This window comes from Malaclemys terrapin, chromosome 12 (genome assembly GCF_027887155.1).
Source record: "Malaclemys terrapin pileata isolate rMalTer1 chromosome 12, rMalTer1.hap1, whole genome shotgun sequence".
Taxonomy (NCBI): Eukaryota; Metazoa; Chordata; order Testudines; family Emydidae; genus Malaclemys; species Malaclemys terrapin.
In genome coordinates, this window is record NC_071516.1 from 46,364,840 (window position 1) to 46,378,589 (window position 13,750).

The 13,750-nt window shown below is 53.5% G+C and overlaps 1 protein-coding gene across 1 annotated transcript; it reads left to right on the forward strand.

Moving 5' to 3' along the window:
• The first annotated feature begins 617 nt into the window (after nt 1–617).
• On the forward strand, nt 618–13,519 carry LOC128846147 (uncharacterized). The gene is made up of 11 exons (XM_054045210.1): nt 618–706; nt 815–843; nt 1,391–1,428; nt 3,716–3,754; nt 4,835–4,946; nt 5,437–5,745; nt 8,707–8,994; nt 9,615–9,950; nt 10,056–10,157; nt 12,183–12,304; nt 13,071–13,519. The coding sequence occupies exons 1-11, from the start codon at nt 618–620 to the stop codon at nt 13,119–13,121; spliced, it is 1,515 nt and encodes a 504-aa protein (XP_053901185.1). The 3' UTR covers nt 13,122–13,519.
• Nucleotides 13,520–13,750: the final 231 nt, after the last annotated feature.

A 13,750-nucleotide genomic window follows, 5' to 3' on the forward strand; every position in this document is an offset into this window, starting at 1 on the left:
GCCCTGCACCCACAGAGGACTAGCTCTAGGCTCACCCCCCACCCCCAGCCTGGCTCACTCACACCCTCTAGGGGCAACACCAGCACATAGCGGGTCGCACAGCCTGGATGGGGGCTGGGCATTGAACTCAAGTGATAGGGGCTCCGGTCAATAGATCCAGGTGACCGGGGGAGTCAATCTATGGGGGTACGTGGCCCATGGAAAATAAAGAGGGGGGATTTCTGTGGCTGGGACACTGAATGATAAGAGAGGGCTGGGGGCCATGTGGGGCATTGGATGGCTACATACGCAATGGGGCTGATCTCAATGGGGAACATGAGGGGGAACAGGGATTGTTTGAAGGGTGGGGGAGACCAGTGTGGATGTCAGGGGAAGATGCGGGGCAGGGAGACCAGGCTGGGTGGAAGGGGGTCAAATAGTGCACAGAACAGGAGGGAGGTTGGGGGAGGGGAAATCAGTAGGGAGGGTAAGGAAAAGAGAATGAAGAAGGGAACTGGAGCACGTCCAGAGAGAACGAGCAAAGGGAATGGAGCAAAGACAGGAGAAATCAATGGAGGAAAGGGAATAAATAGAAAAAGGAGGAGAGGAGGAAAAGGGGGAGGGAGGAAGGAGAAAGAATGAAGGAGATGGAGGAGGACAAAGAGGATGATCAGCTAGGAAAAGAGGAGAGAAGAGAAAGTGGCGACCCAGAATCCTTTGCAGCAGTGTGCGGTATTAGGGATCATATGGGCTGACCTGTGCCCACCCCCATAGAGCACAGGGGGCCCCAGCAGCCTCCCGCCCCACCACTGACCCTCCGCTTCTCCCTTTGCAGGTCAACCGACATCTCTGGGGTCAATATATGTGAGTAACGACTGCCCCCCGACTGCTCCCAAATCTACAAATGAAAGAGAGAACATGGAATGAATGAATGAGTTTGAGAGGAGATGAATGAGAGAGAGGATGAATGGGAGACAGAATGAAAGAAGGAGACTAAAGGAGTGCATGAATCAATGAAGGAAGGAAGTAGAAGAGATGACTGGGAGACAGAGAAGGAAGTGGTGGGTGAAAGAGGGAACCAAAGAGAACAGAAAAGTAATAATAAGAAAGAATGAATGAAAGAAAAAGAGAAGATGATTGAGAGAGAGAAAGAATAAAGAAAGGAAGGAAGGGGAATGAATGTCCAAGTTTGCAAAGAGATGAATGAGAAAGAAAGAAAGATGAATGAAAGGGAATGGATGACTGCAAAAAACAAAAGCTATAGTAACCTTCACCCAACCATCGCACCCATCTACTCTATCCCCAGAGCCATTCCCCCGAGGACCCTAAATCTTTCTGCCATGGGATCAGAACTCCAACCCTTCCCAGCAGACCCTGCGCCACCACTGATGTTTGGTTCTCTCTCTTTCAGACCTGTGTACGTCAACAGACCCTTCAGGGCCAGCACAGGTGAGTAACACTCCCAGGTGCCCCCACAGGTGATGTAGACACATACCCCGCTGCTGGGAGACATGGGATCTGGAGTGGGGTCTCTGGTGCACTTCCCCTTTAAGGGGGGAATTTCTGACTGCCACACTCTGGCTTCCTTGTGGGTAACTGTGCGGTTGCCACCTAGCGGTTAAAGATGGGAACCACAGCAGAGGAGATATTCCCCCTCTAGGTTCCCAGCAGAGAGGAGGAAAGTACATCTTGGAGGCTGTGGTGTACAGCAAAATCCTCTCCTGATCATGGCCTCTGTGACCACCCCGTCCCCGTCCCTGTCCCACCCCCCACTGAGAACAACTCGCATAATGCCCCATTCCCCCAACCTTCCCTTCCCTGCAGAATCCTCTAACGGCCACAAATTTCTTCCTGGCATACTCTGAATGTAAGGGCGGGGGGTGGGAGCCAGGACTCCTGAATTCTGTCCCCATATCTGGGAAGGGACTGGGGTGGAGTGGGGTCTGATGGGGTGGGGTAGAGCATGGCAGGGTAGGGAGTCAGAACTCCTCAGTTCTATCCTAGTTCAGGGAGGGAAGTCTACTGGCTTGAGCAGGGGACCTGAGAGCCAGGACTCCTAGGTTATATTCCCAGCTCTGGGAGGGGAGTGGGGTCCAGTACTTAGAGAGCGGGGGGGCTGGGACTCAGGACTCCTGGGTTCTATCCCTAGCTCTGGGAGGGGAGTAGGGTCTATTGGGTTAGAACAAAGAGGGACTTCTTGGCACCCCTGCTTCGGATTCCAGTTGCAAGGGATGTCCAGGAGCTGACCCCAAAGTCCAGCTGCAGCTGGCTCCCCTTGCCGCCTTGTTTCTTGTGAAGACAGAGCTGCTGCTGAACGCCAAGCAGCTAAGGGGGCCGTGTACCTTGTGGGGGGAATGACTGTGGGCTGTCACTGCATTTCCTGTTTGTCACTTTTCGGAGAGCAGCAGAGACGGGGCCACTGGCTTAGCTAAGAACTGAGCTCCCACCCTAGAGCGACTGGCTCCGCATGGCGCTAATGCTCCTTCTGCCTCTGCTGGGTAAGTGGCCTCCTTTGGCCCCCATCCCTCTGTCTATCTATCCAGAGATCCCCCCACCCCCATCCCCTCCCAGGAGCTCTCACCAGATAATGGTCCTCACTCGATTCGGGACAGTGGCCTATTGGTCACAGCCACAACCCCTAACTGCCAAGGGGAGGTGTGGGAAGGGGAGCCCCGCCCACCAGGGGGCTCCAACCCAGGGGCCTTTGGCTGGCAGCCAAGGCTGCTTAAGGCTGTCCTCCCTGGGCCAATTCATCTCATCCCCAAATGGGTTTGTTTCTTCCCAGGCTTTCCCATGGTGGGGAATTCCAAACCAAATAAGTAAGAGGGGTTGACCAATGTCCAAGCTTCACAGGTGGGGGGACAGGATACTTCCCTCTCTGGTTGTCTCTGGGAGGTGGGGGGGTGTCCTCCCATACCTCAGGGAGGGACCCTTTGGGCAGCTGTGTCAGAGCCTTAGGCTTCCCTCTTCTCTGCTCTACTGGAGCCGGGGTCTGCAAGTCTGTTCACCTGCATCTCTGCCCCCCAAATCAGTTCATTGCCTGTCTTGTAATGCCTCAAGTAGATGGACCATTTGCTGTAGGTGTGGTAGGGCACAGGGGAGGGGCTGTCTGAGCCCCAAATAATCCCCTAACCGCTTGTGGCCCAGCATAGGGTTTGTACACCACATCACACACCCCCTCTTCAGCTTCACCCGTGGCTCATGTCCATAGGGAGACCAGCTATAGAGTGTGGAAAATTGTGACACTTTTTTTCAGGGTGCGCAGTATAGTTCTCTATATAAGACAAAGCCCCCTACTATCGGGACGATCCCGTCGGGACGCCTGGTCACCCTAGCTGTCCCCAGCCGGGAACGACGTCTCCTGTCCTTGCTAAGAGGCCCTTGCTGGAGAGGTGTGTTGGGTGGGGGGCGCCCTCCCCTCTCATCCCACTGCGGGTTTGAAAGGGCCAGTGGGTGGGGATCATTAGGGGCCCCCCCAGCCCTCTCCCCTCCCCAAGGGTGAGGTGTCTCCTCTGGAATCCAGCAGCAGTGTCACTTGAGATTCTTGGCCAGGGTGACCCTGGCTCATGAGGGTCGTTTGTCCTTCCTCCCAGATCGGCTGTATCCCACCTCCAGAGTTCTTCCCCTCCCCACACTAGCCCCCCGTAATGTCATCCCCCCCTTAACGATTTCCCTTCCTCTTCCATTCCCATGTCCGCTCTCCGGGGGCTCTGACCTGTTCTACTCTCCTGCACAGCCTGTCTCCCGACTGTCCCACGGCTGGTCTCACCTGCAGGTAACCGTCTCTCCTGCCACCCTGAGATGCCGCCTCCGGGGTGGGGGAGGGTCTCGGAGTGGGGGGAGCTGCCCCTCTGATCACGCAGTGGGGTTTGGAAGTGTGACACAGAGGTGGGCCTGTTGCATTTCCCTGCAATCTCACAGATGGCAGCTCGGACCCAGTCTCCATTGGACGGGCACTGGAAAGCATCCCTGCCTGAGGCCTGTTTGGTGAGATGAGTTTGCAGGGTCTCGGTTCCCAGCAAGACAGGGGCTCGCCACGGTCACTGACAGCTCCCTGCACTGACGGGCCCAACAGAGGGCTTGGCATTGTGTAGGGAAGGGTTTGGGGGGGTCCCAAGAAGCCCCCTTCACAGCGTCAGTCTCCTTTGAGCTGCAGTGCCTCGGCTTCCCCACCACGATCTCCCCTGGCCACAGAAGTTTGGAGACACGGGGGGAGCGAGCGAGGGGGGGGGGATTTGCCAGTGAGATGGGCTGACTGAGCTACAGGTCTGGGGGTCCCCTCCTGGGTCTAACCTGGGCCAGACTCTAGCACTGGCTGTCGTATAAAACCCTCTGTGATTACAGATGCCAGCCCCCAGCCCCATCACTGACTGCGACCCCACAGGGCCCCCCTCCCGCACTGGAGGATCTCTGACCCTCGGCCACACAGCGCCTGCCAGCAGCCCTAGGCCAATGCACTCAGCACGACCATCTGCCCAGCCCCGGGGTGCTGCACGCTGGATCGTACAGCTGGACGTGCTGGGCCCTCTGAGCTGGGCAGATGGATCCATCCAGACAGGGCCAAGCCATGTCCGTAGCTGTCCAGGGAGCAGGGGATACGTGAGAGGAACGGGCCATGGAACCTGGACTCTCCTCTCAGCTAACGAGTGTCCCTTCAGGGCAGGGGACGGCACATTTTGCGGGACCCTTTGGGGGGCACATGCCTGAGCTGCCCACAGAGCCGCCAGGTGCTGCAGAGCCGTTACCTTCAAGCAGCAATTGAAAACCAGGCTTGCAAAACCCACCAGTCCTGGAGGAAACACAAGCCCCTGCTCACATCCGGCAGCACTTCTCACCTTCCTCTTTCACCCGGCAGCTGCAGTTCAGCACAGACACTGCCTCCAACAGGCCCTGTGAGCCACACTGCTCAGGAGAGGGAAAGGGAGCTGGTGCACATGGGCATCACATGAACCACCTTTTTGGGGGAGGTTAGTTCTCAGCCCACCCCTTCCACTCCCTTCCCAGCCAGAGCCACAGGCCCCCTGCCTTCCATGGCTGGAGGAGCCCTGCCCCACTCACCCAAAGTCCCGGCCTGGACTGGGGCCACAGGGGAAGAGCAGGGAACCACGAGGAAGCCTCGGGGTGGAGCGTGGGCAGTGCTACACTTGGCTGTTTGGGGAGCCTTAGCCTCCCCTGGCCTGTGAGACCCACCTCCCATGCTGGTGGGGCTGGGAGGACCAGCCTGCATCATGTATGGGGTGCGCCGGCGGGATCGGCCTATGAAAGAGAAACTGCAGTCGCACCTGGAGGCTGTGCTGGGAGCGCCGCTCCAGTGCCCACCCCACGGGGGATTCGGACCCAACGGCAGCGCTCGGAGCTTTGTGGGGGCCGCTCACAGATGGCTGGGATGGAGCAACTCAAATGGAGAGGTCCCGTAACCACCATCTCCTTGGCTTTCTTTCTGTCCCACATCCACAGCGTTTCCAGACGTGGCTCCTCGGGCTCCGGAACTGTCTGCAAACCCCCACAGGCCCAGCTACCTCCCCGGGGAATCCCTGAACCTCACCTGCTCCATGACCGGAGGGGACCAGGTGGTGAAATTCCAGCTGTGGAAGGACGGGGCGGCACAGCCCCCCATGGACAGCCACGGGCAGCGGGTTCACAGCTTCCCTCTGGCACAGCTCGGGGTGCAGGACTCCGGGACGTACACCTGTGTGTACTGGGTACGGCGATCCAAGGGACAGGGGCAATCCTGGAAGAGTAACCCCGTCTCCGTCTCTGTCTATGGTACCGTGAACACCTGCTCTGGGGCTGCAGCTCTGCGGGCAGGTTATTGAAGATTGAGGGGGGAGGAGGAGAGCAGTTTCCTTTTCTGCGAGGTGGGCATGGGCTGGGAAGCCGAGTTCCCCAGCTGTGACAATATTCTGCCCAGCAGGTGTCAGGGGAGAAGATGCCATCCCCAGTGGGTTATCAGTGCATGGGGGGGCTGTTCCCACTGGGTTACCGGGGAGCGTGATTTACCGGTGGTTTATCACAGGATATTTCATAGATGGGGAGCTCAGTCTTGGCAGGGCCAGCTTTAGGTTTTTTGCCACCCCAAGCAAAAAAAAATAAATAAAACCTCCTGAAGCGCGGAATGCCGCCCCTGAAATTGTGCCGCCCCAAGCACGTGCTTGGTTTGCTGGTGCCTAGAGCCAGCAGATGGGAGTCCTGGCCCGGCAGATGGGAGGAGAGTCTGCTGTATGTTCCTATGCTGGGGCCTTGCTACCACCTATTCCCTGCTGCTCCACTCCATGGGGGACTCCCCCACTGCACTAACCCCCTGTCTCTATTCCAGACCCCCCCACCCAAGCAAGAACCATCTCCTCCACCCAGCATTGTCCAGCCCCCTTGCCAGCCCCCCACATCTCCCTGAATCCTCCTACCCTGTCTACACATCACCCTCACCCGTTCAGCTCCCGGAAGTGTCAGGGTACAGATTCCCCACCCAAAGCAGGGAGTGGATCAGGGAAGAGGACACCATGCCGCATGAGGGCTGCCGGGATGGAACTGGTGGTGGACATGGGGACCATTAGGGTGTACAGCTGCAGGTACTGGTGAAGGGAACTTGGGCGAGACGTCCTGCCCAGACAGACAGCGCCGTGCAGATGTCAGTGACAGGGGAGTTCCTGCATCCATCACTGGTGATTCCATTGGGCTGCCAAAGCTTTTGGCAACCGTGTGATCGCCAGCTGTGCAGCGGCAATTCCTTGGTAAACATGGCATCGGAATCTGTTGGTTTTCCATCCAGCGGAGGAAGATGGTGAGACTCAAACCCAGCATCCGCTGCTCTTCGCCTTCCTCGGTGCCCGCGTTTCACTGCCACACAAACAGAGCTGGTACACGCACGGTTCTGCAGATCTGCAGCATTGTAGAGAGCTAAATATTCCCTGTTGTTAAAAGGGGGGAACAAGGAGATCCGGGGAATTATAGACCAGCCGGCCCAGCTTCAATACCTAGAAAGATACTGGAGCAAATCATTAAACAATCACTTTGTCAGCACCTGGAGCATAATAGGGTGATGAGAAAGAACCAGCAAGAACAAATCATGCCAAACCAACTTCATTTCCTCCCTTCATAGGGCTATTGACCTAGGGCACAGAGGGGAAACTGGAGACGTGATAAGCCTTGATCTGAGTCAGGCTTTTGACACAGTGCCACATGACATTCTCAGACACTAACTCAGGAAATGTGGTCTAGATGAAATTACTATAAGCTGGTTGCACAACTGGTTGAAAGAGCGTAGTCAGAGAGTGGGAATCGATGGTTTGCTGTCAGACTGGGAGGGCGTATCTAGTGGGGTCCCACAGGGTGGGTCCTGGGTCCGGTACCATTCAATATTTTCATTAATGACTTCAATAACAGAGTAAAGAGTATGCTTATAAAACATGTAGATGACACCAAGCTGGGAGGGATTGGAAGCACTTTGGAGGGCAGGTTTAAAATTGGAGAATTGATCCAAATTCAACAAGATGAAAGTCAATGAAGACAAGTGCAAAGTACTTCACTTAGGAAGGAAAAATCAAATGTGCAACTATAAACTGGAGAATAACTGGCTAGGTGGAAGCACTGGTGAGAAGGATCAGGGGGTGATAGTGGATAAACTATTGAATATGAGTCATCAGTGTGATGCAGCTTCACAAAAGGCTAATATGATTCTGAAGTGTATGAACAGGCGTGTTGTGAGTGAGCCACGGGAGGTCATTGTCCCATTCTATCCGGCACTGGTGAGGCCCCAGCTGGAGAACTGTGTCCACATCTGGGCCCCACACTTTAGGAAAGATGTGGACAAATGCAGGGAGTCCATAGAAGAACAACAAAAAGGATCAAAGGTTTAACAAACCTGACCTGTGAGGAAAGGTGAAAAAAACTGGACATGTTTTACTCTTGAGAAAAGAAGACTGAGGGGAGACCTGATAACAGCTTTCAGTCATGTGAAGGGCATTTATGGAGGACGGGGATCGATTGTTCTCCATGTGCACTGAAAGCAGGACAAGAAGTGATGGGCTTCACCTGCAGCAAGGGAGACTGAGGTTAGATGAGGACAAACTTGGTAGCACTAAAGGGAGTTGAGCTCTGGAATCACTTCCAAGGGCGGATGTGGAATCTCCATTATTGGAGGTTTTTAAGACCAGGCTGGACAAACCCCTGTCAGGGCTGGTCTAGGTTTACTTGGCCCGGCCTCAGCACAGGGAGCTGGACTAGATACCCTCTCGGGTCCCTTCCAGCCCGACGTTTCTATGATGCTAAATGCCTAAAACATGCCGTGGCTGCTGCTCTCTGAGTGTCCGTATCTCTCACAGCCACACACACAGATTCAACTGCAGCCGTGTGCGGTTCCATTGCAGTCTCTCTCTCTCTATTATTCTGATGCTCCCAGGCCCCTCTCTCCCCCTGAAACATTTCTCCCTGGTGTACGGGGATCGGCATCATGGGAAGCCCTTTTCAGGGGTGGCCGGCTGTAGTGTAACCGGAGACATGAAGTTTTTGCAGAGTGAGTCTGTAAACTTACGCTGGGTGATTCACAGACTCATCGATTTCCAGGCCAGAAGATCAGGCTAGTCTGATCTCTCATAGCCCATAGAACGTCCTGTCCTCGGAGCTTATGACTGGGACTCGGGAGGGCTCGCCGGAGCTTAGGGAGAGGGCAAGGGGATGCGTATGAGACGCTCTCTTTCAACGTTTCACATTGAACCTTGTGTTTTTCAGACCATCCTGCAGCACCGGCCCTGTCTGTGAGGCCTCGGTGCCCCGTGTACCTCCCTGGAGAAGCTGTTACCCTCCAGTGCATGGCTCCCCCTGGAGCTCATCCAGTTACAAGATTCCAGATCTCCAGGGTTGGTGGAAGGAACCTCTCATGTGGAAGCAGTGACATCCACACGCTGAGCATCATGAGGCTGGGAGATGCTGGGTCCTTCACCTGCCTGTACTGGATATGCCTATCCAGACGGTGTATCCAGTCCTGGGAGAGCTGCCTCATCTCCATCAATGTAACAGGTGAGCTCTGCGCTGACTCTCACACATTTCCCCCTTGGGTGTAGGGATATTTTATTCGGCCATCTTACAGTCATGGATGCAGATTTTCTCTTGGTCTTTTTCTCCTTCTGCTGCTGTGTTTGAGTTTGATTCACTTTCTGATCTAGTCGCTCAGTTTTCCTAATCAAAACTGGCAGCATTTCTCTCCTATTCTGTGAGTTTTTTCTTAACTTATCTTCCCTGAAGTCTCTCATCCAGTCGGATTGGGAGCAACGTGGCTGCCCATCTGCCATCAATATGGCAGTCTAAGATGGCTGCCCAACTGCCAACAACATGGCAGCCTAACTTCAAGCAACATTGCTGCCTGATGAAGCCAGCATGAGTGCCCAAGTGCCTACAACACGTCTGCCCCATATGTCCTGACCAGATGATCAGCTACCAACACATGCCAAAAACAAGAATGCCCCCTTTTGCTGATCTCTTTGACTGTAGATACCTCGTGGGGTCATGATGCTCTCAGTCAGCCTGGCCTCAAGGTTGAGGAAACCGCCATGGGCCGGTGGGACTTTAGAAAAGGTGGGTGAGATGGGAATTTAACTATCAAAGCCCCTTCTGACCGCTCCCCATTGGGCTCCCCTCAGATCCACCTTCCCGGCCAGCGCTGAGCGTAGATCCCCCATCGGGAGTGGTGAGCGAAGGGCTCCCGCTGCTCATCAGCTGCACGGCCCCCAGTGACGCCAGCGATCGGAGGTTTCACTTCTACAAGGATGGAGACGAGCTCGTTCCTGGGGACGTTGGGTCTGAGATCAGCACCACAGAGCCCAGCACCGGCTCTATGAACGTCTCTGTGCTCAGCATCCCACGGGCCGGTCCCAACAACACTGGGGAATTCACCTGTGGGTACGAGGAGAACGTGAGCGGGAGGTGGATCCCGTCCCCCAGAAGCCAAGCTGTGACCGTGAACATCACAGCGACAGGTGAGTTTCCCTATCCAGAGAGTGTTTGCCCAGCTCCGATAGATAAAGCATTACTCTTGGTTCCTGACCAGTCCCTTGTCACCTTTTCTCTTCTCTCACAAGCAGCCTGGGCCCAATCTAGAAACTTCCTGCCGGCATGTGGGATCCTCATGGTTCCGGGCATGGCTCTGGCTGCCCTCGTGTGCTACTGCAGAAGGAACAAGAGAGGTACATCAGGGAATTATAGCCATCAGACACTCCCAGAGCTCTAGTTATTTGACTCCCCCTTGAACTCCAAAATTAAGCCAAAATCTGCATGTCTCCTTCTCTGCACCCTGGTGAGTTGTTCCTTAACTGGCCACATGGGGTGGTGTTGAGTGACGTTATCAGAGCTGAGTTAGCTGCCCCTGTGGGGCTCCCAGACCACTCACCGGCTCAAGCGAAGGAGAGACTGGGATAGGGAATGGGATCGGCGTGGGAGCAGAAGACTCTACCCAAGCGCCTGTAATATTCCTAGTTCACAAGGAGTGGGCAAGCACCTGCTGAAATGTCTAGGGTTCCCTCCAGCACAGGACTGGTGGCTCATCAGCAGGTGAACATGTGGTGGAAATGGCAAAGCACCTGTAATAAGAAATGCTCATAGTCCTGCTAAAATAAAAAGACCCTTCTCTTGTTCACCATAATATTGTAATGCCATGAGCAGCACCCAAGATTCAGTAGTGAGTCTGTGGGGAACCAATGTAAACACTGACTTCAAATGATGTTCTGTACCTCAAAAGGAGAACCACTTGAGGGGCAGGTCAATGAAAACCTGTACACCCTACCGAGCGTGTATTCCCTCAGTGTAAATAACAATGAATATACATTGCCAGTCAATGGGTTGTAACCTGCACATTCAGGTGGAAGTGGGGGTCTCTTAGGAGTGTTCTGCAAAAATTTATGTAGTCAAAAATAGGTCCTATTATCCCCCATTTGATAGTTGGGAAACTGAGGCATGGAGCAAGGCCATGACTGGCCCAAGATCCCACAGGAAGTCCATGGCAGAGTCAGGAATTGAACCTTTGTCTCCCAAGTTAAAGGACAATTCCCCAACCCCTGGAGTATGCTTTCTAGAGAGGGTCTCTGGTAATTTGCTATGACTAAAAATAGTTTTCAATGATTTACAGGGCTGGGAGGGATATGGTCTGGGTTCAGATCAAGTGTTCAGCTTTAAGAGTAAGACTAGGTATTAGGCTTGTTAGGGGTAGGGGTTAGGGTTGGGATAAAGGTTATGGACAGGATAAAGGCTATGGGTATAATAAAGGCTAGGGGTTAGGATTAAAATCTGGAATTAGGACTAGGGTTAGATGTTAGGGTTAAGATTAGGTTTTATGATTAGGATAAAGATTAATATTGGATTTTAGGGTTACAAATAGATTTAGATCTTAAGTTTAGGTTCATAGATTCATTGATTCCAAGACTGGAAGAGACACTGATAATCTACTCTGACCCCCTGTGTAACACAAGCCAGAAAACTCCCCCCAAATAATTCCTAGAGCAGAGCTTTCAGAAAAACATCCCGTCTTGCTTTAAAAATTGTCAGTGATGGACACTCCACCATGCCCCTTGGCAAATTGTTCCAACGGTTAGTTACTCTCACCGTGACAAATGTACGCCTTATTTCCAGTCTGAATGTGTCTAGCTTCCACTTCCAGCCCCTGTCTCAGGTTAGTCCTTTCCTTGCTAGACTGAAGAGCCAACTATTAAATATTTGTTCCCCAGTAGATAATCTTATCCTCTAAGCTCAAATTTATGGTTAGGGTAAAGGTTAGGGGTTAGTGTTAAACTCAGATGATAGGGCCACATATAGATGGCAGCATATGGTTAATGTTAGCTTTTAGGATTATGATAAAGGTTAATGTTTGATCAAAGGGTTAAGGTTAGTTTGAAATGTAAGTGTTATGATAAAATTCTCTTTGGAAAGGAGCAGCTGTTACATTTAGTGCTAAGAATAAGGTTAGAAATCAGAGCCAACTGCTAAGATGAATGACAAGAAAAGCTGACGGGACTAAATTTCAGTACTAGAGTTAATATGCAGGTCCTGGGTTCGGGTTAAGTTTAGGGAATGAGGGAAAAGATTTCAAAAACCTCAAGAGTCTCCTAACTTCGGGGGTCTATGTTTAGTCCGTTCAACAAAAGTGAACCAATGAAATCTGAACCCCAGGACCCCGGTCAGGCAGTTCTCTCACCACGCTCTGTCTATCTGCGGTTTAGTTCCGGAGCCTTCGCAATATCTGAGGGGATCTGAGCCCGGGGAAGGCGATGGGGAACTGGACTCCAGGAGGTGCTATGAGGAATTGAAACCCAGCAGTGTCAGAGTGGAGCTACCAGAAGAGGTAACAGGGATCTCTTAAGAACAGAATTTCAAACACGTCCACAATCCAGAGCCTCCTTGAGCCTGCAAATTCCTTGCAGAGAAAATCGCTTGGGGGGGAAAAAATGAGAGTAGCTGAAATGCACATTAGCTCCATCAACCTGCCATTCCTGCTGGGGCGGGGCTGTAACCATGGGGGATAACTGTGCAAAATTCCACAGCTCCATCAGTTCCCTTCTGTTCCACCCTCACCATAGTCACACTGAGCAGCACTTTGGGACAGGAAGTGAAGGAGAACCCTGTATCCAATAGACACCGCAGGTGGGGCTCAGAGGCAGGATGGATACGCTGATTTGGGGATGTGCTCAGACACCTGGGTTCCATCCCCAGCTGGGGGGAAGTTCCCAGTGAACATCAATGAGTGGGGGAGGCCATTCTGTGTCTCATTAACTCCCCTTTGGCAGAGATTGGAGTGGAAGGGGATGTTAGAAACTGACGGCAGTTGTGGAACTGCCACAAAGCAGGGGGTGACACACAGCGCAGGAGAATCCAGCATCCCGTACACGACAGAGCCGGGCAGAATGGAATAAAGAAGGGGTGTGGGCTGGACACCGAGGTTCACAACGTGACTCGTGGGGGGCGAAGCACCAGGGGATGGTTAATGATCAGGTTCAGGTTGAGGGGCTGGTTTGAGATCTCATTAGCGCCCCCTTGGAGGGAACGGTGAATGTGCCTCTCCCCTCCATGGCTCCCCCGCTGCCCCATTCACTCTGTCTCTTCCTCCCCAGGGCTCCGATGTGTACACACTCCTGACCTTCCCCTCCTCTGCAACGCCCTGAGCACCGGGGATGGCGACTAGAGCATTGGGAACGGAGGGGGTGCTGCACTGCGAGGGGCTGCCCCGGCACATCCAGGGAGCCACTCGGTGAGGGGCATGGAGGGAACCCAGAAATCCAAATCAGGGGCCCTTTAACATTCAGGGCTCAGACACCCCAGCCTGGCCGCCTCTCCCTGTGGCCGATCATCCAACTGCCCTCATACACACACGGACAGGGTCCCATCTTCTCCAGCAGGGGGCAGCAGGGACACACACACACACACACACACACACACACACAAGGTCCCATCTCCTCCAGCAGGGGGAAGAATTGACACACACACACGCACACAGAGAAGGTCCCATCCCCTCTAGAAGGGGGTGAGAGGGACATATACACACACACACACACAGAGTTCCTACCATTCTTAACCTTTATCACTGTCTCTTGCTTTTGCTGCATTTGCTGTTCCATTAACATTCATTCTCCAAGGACAGAGAATAAACTCAATTTCAATTAGAAAGGCGTGACTGTTTCTGTCACAAACTGCGCAGTTCTGTTGCTGTGAGGAGAAAGGAAACACCAACCCCCAGAGAGAAGTGGATCATGAAGAACATCCTTCCCACCTAGGGGAGCTGGAGGGAGCTGCC

Bases quoted from the DNA above. Each gene is read 5' to 3' on its own strand.
- LOC128846147 (XM_054045210.1), top strand. From the start codon at position 618: ATGAAGGAGATGGAGGAGGACAAAGAGGATGATCAGCTAGGAAAAGAG. The intron at 844-1,390 runs GTGAGTAACGAC...TCTCTCTTTCAG, and splicing joins CATCTCTGGGGTCAATATAT to ACCTGTGTACGTCAACAGAC. The intron at 1,429-3,715 runs GTGAGTAACACT...TCTCCTGCACAG, and splicing joins ACCCTTCAGGGCCAGCACAG to CCTGTCTCCCGACTGTCCCA.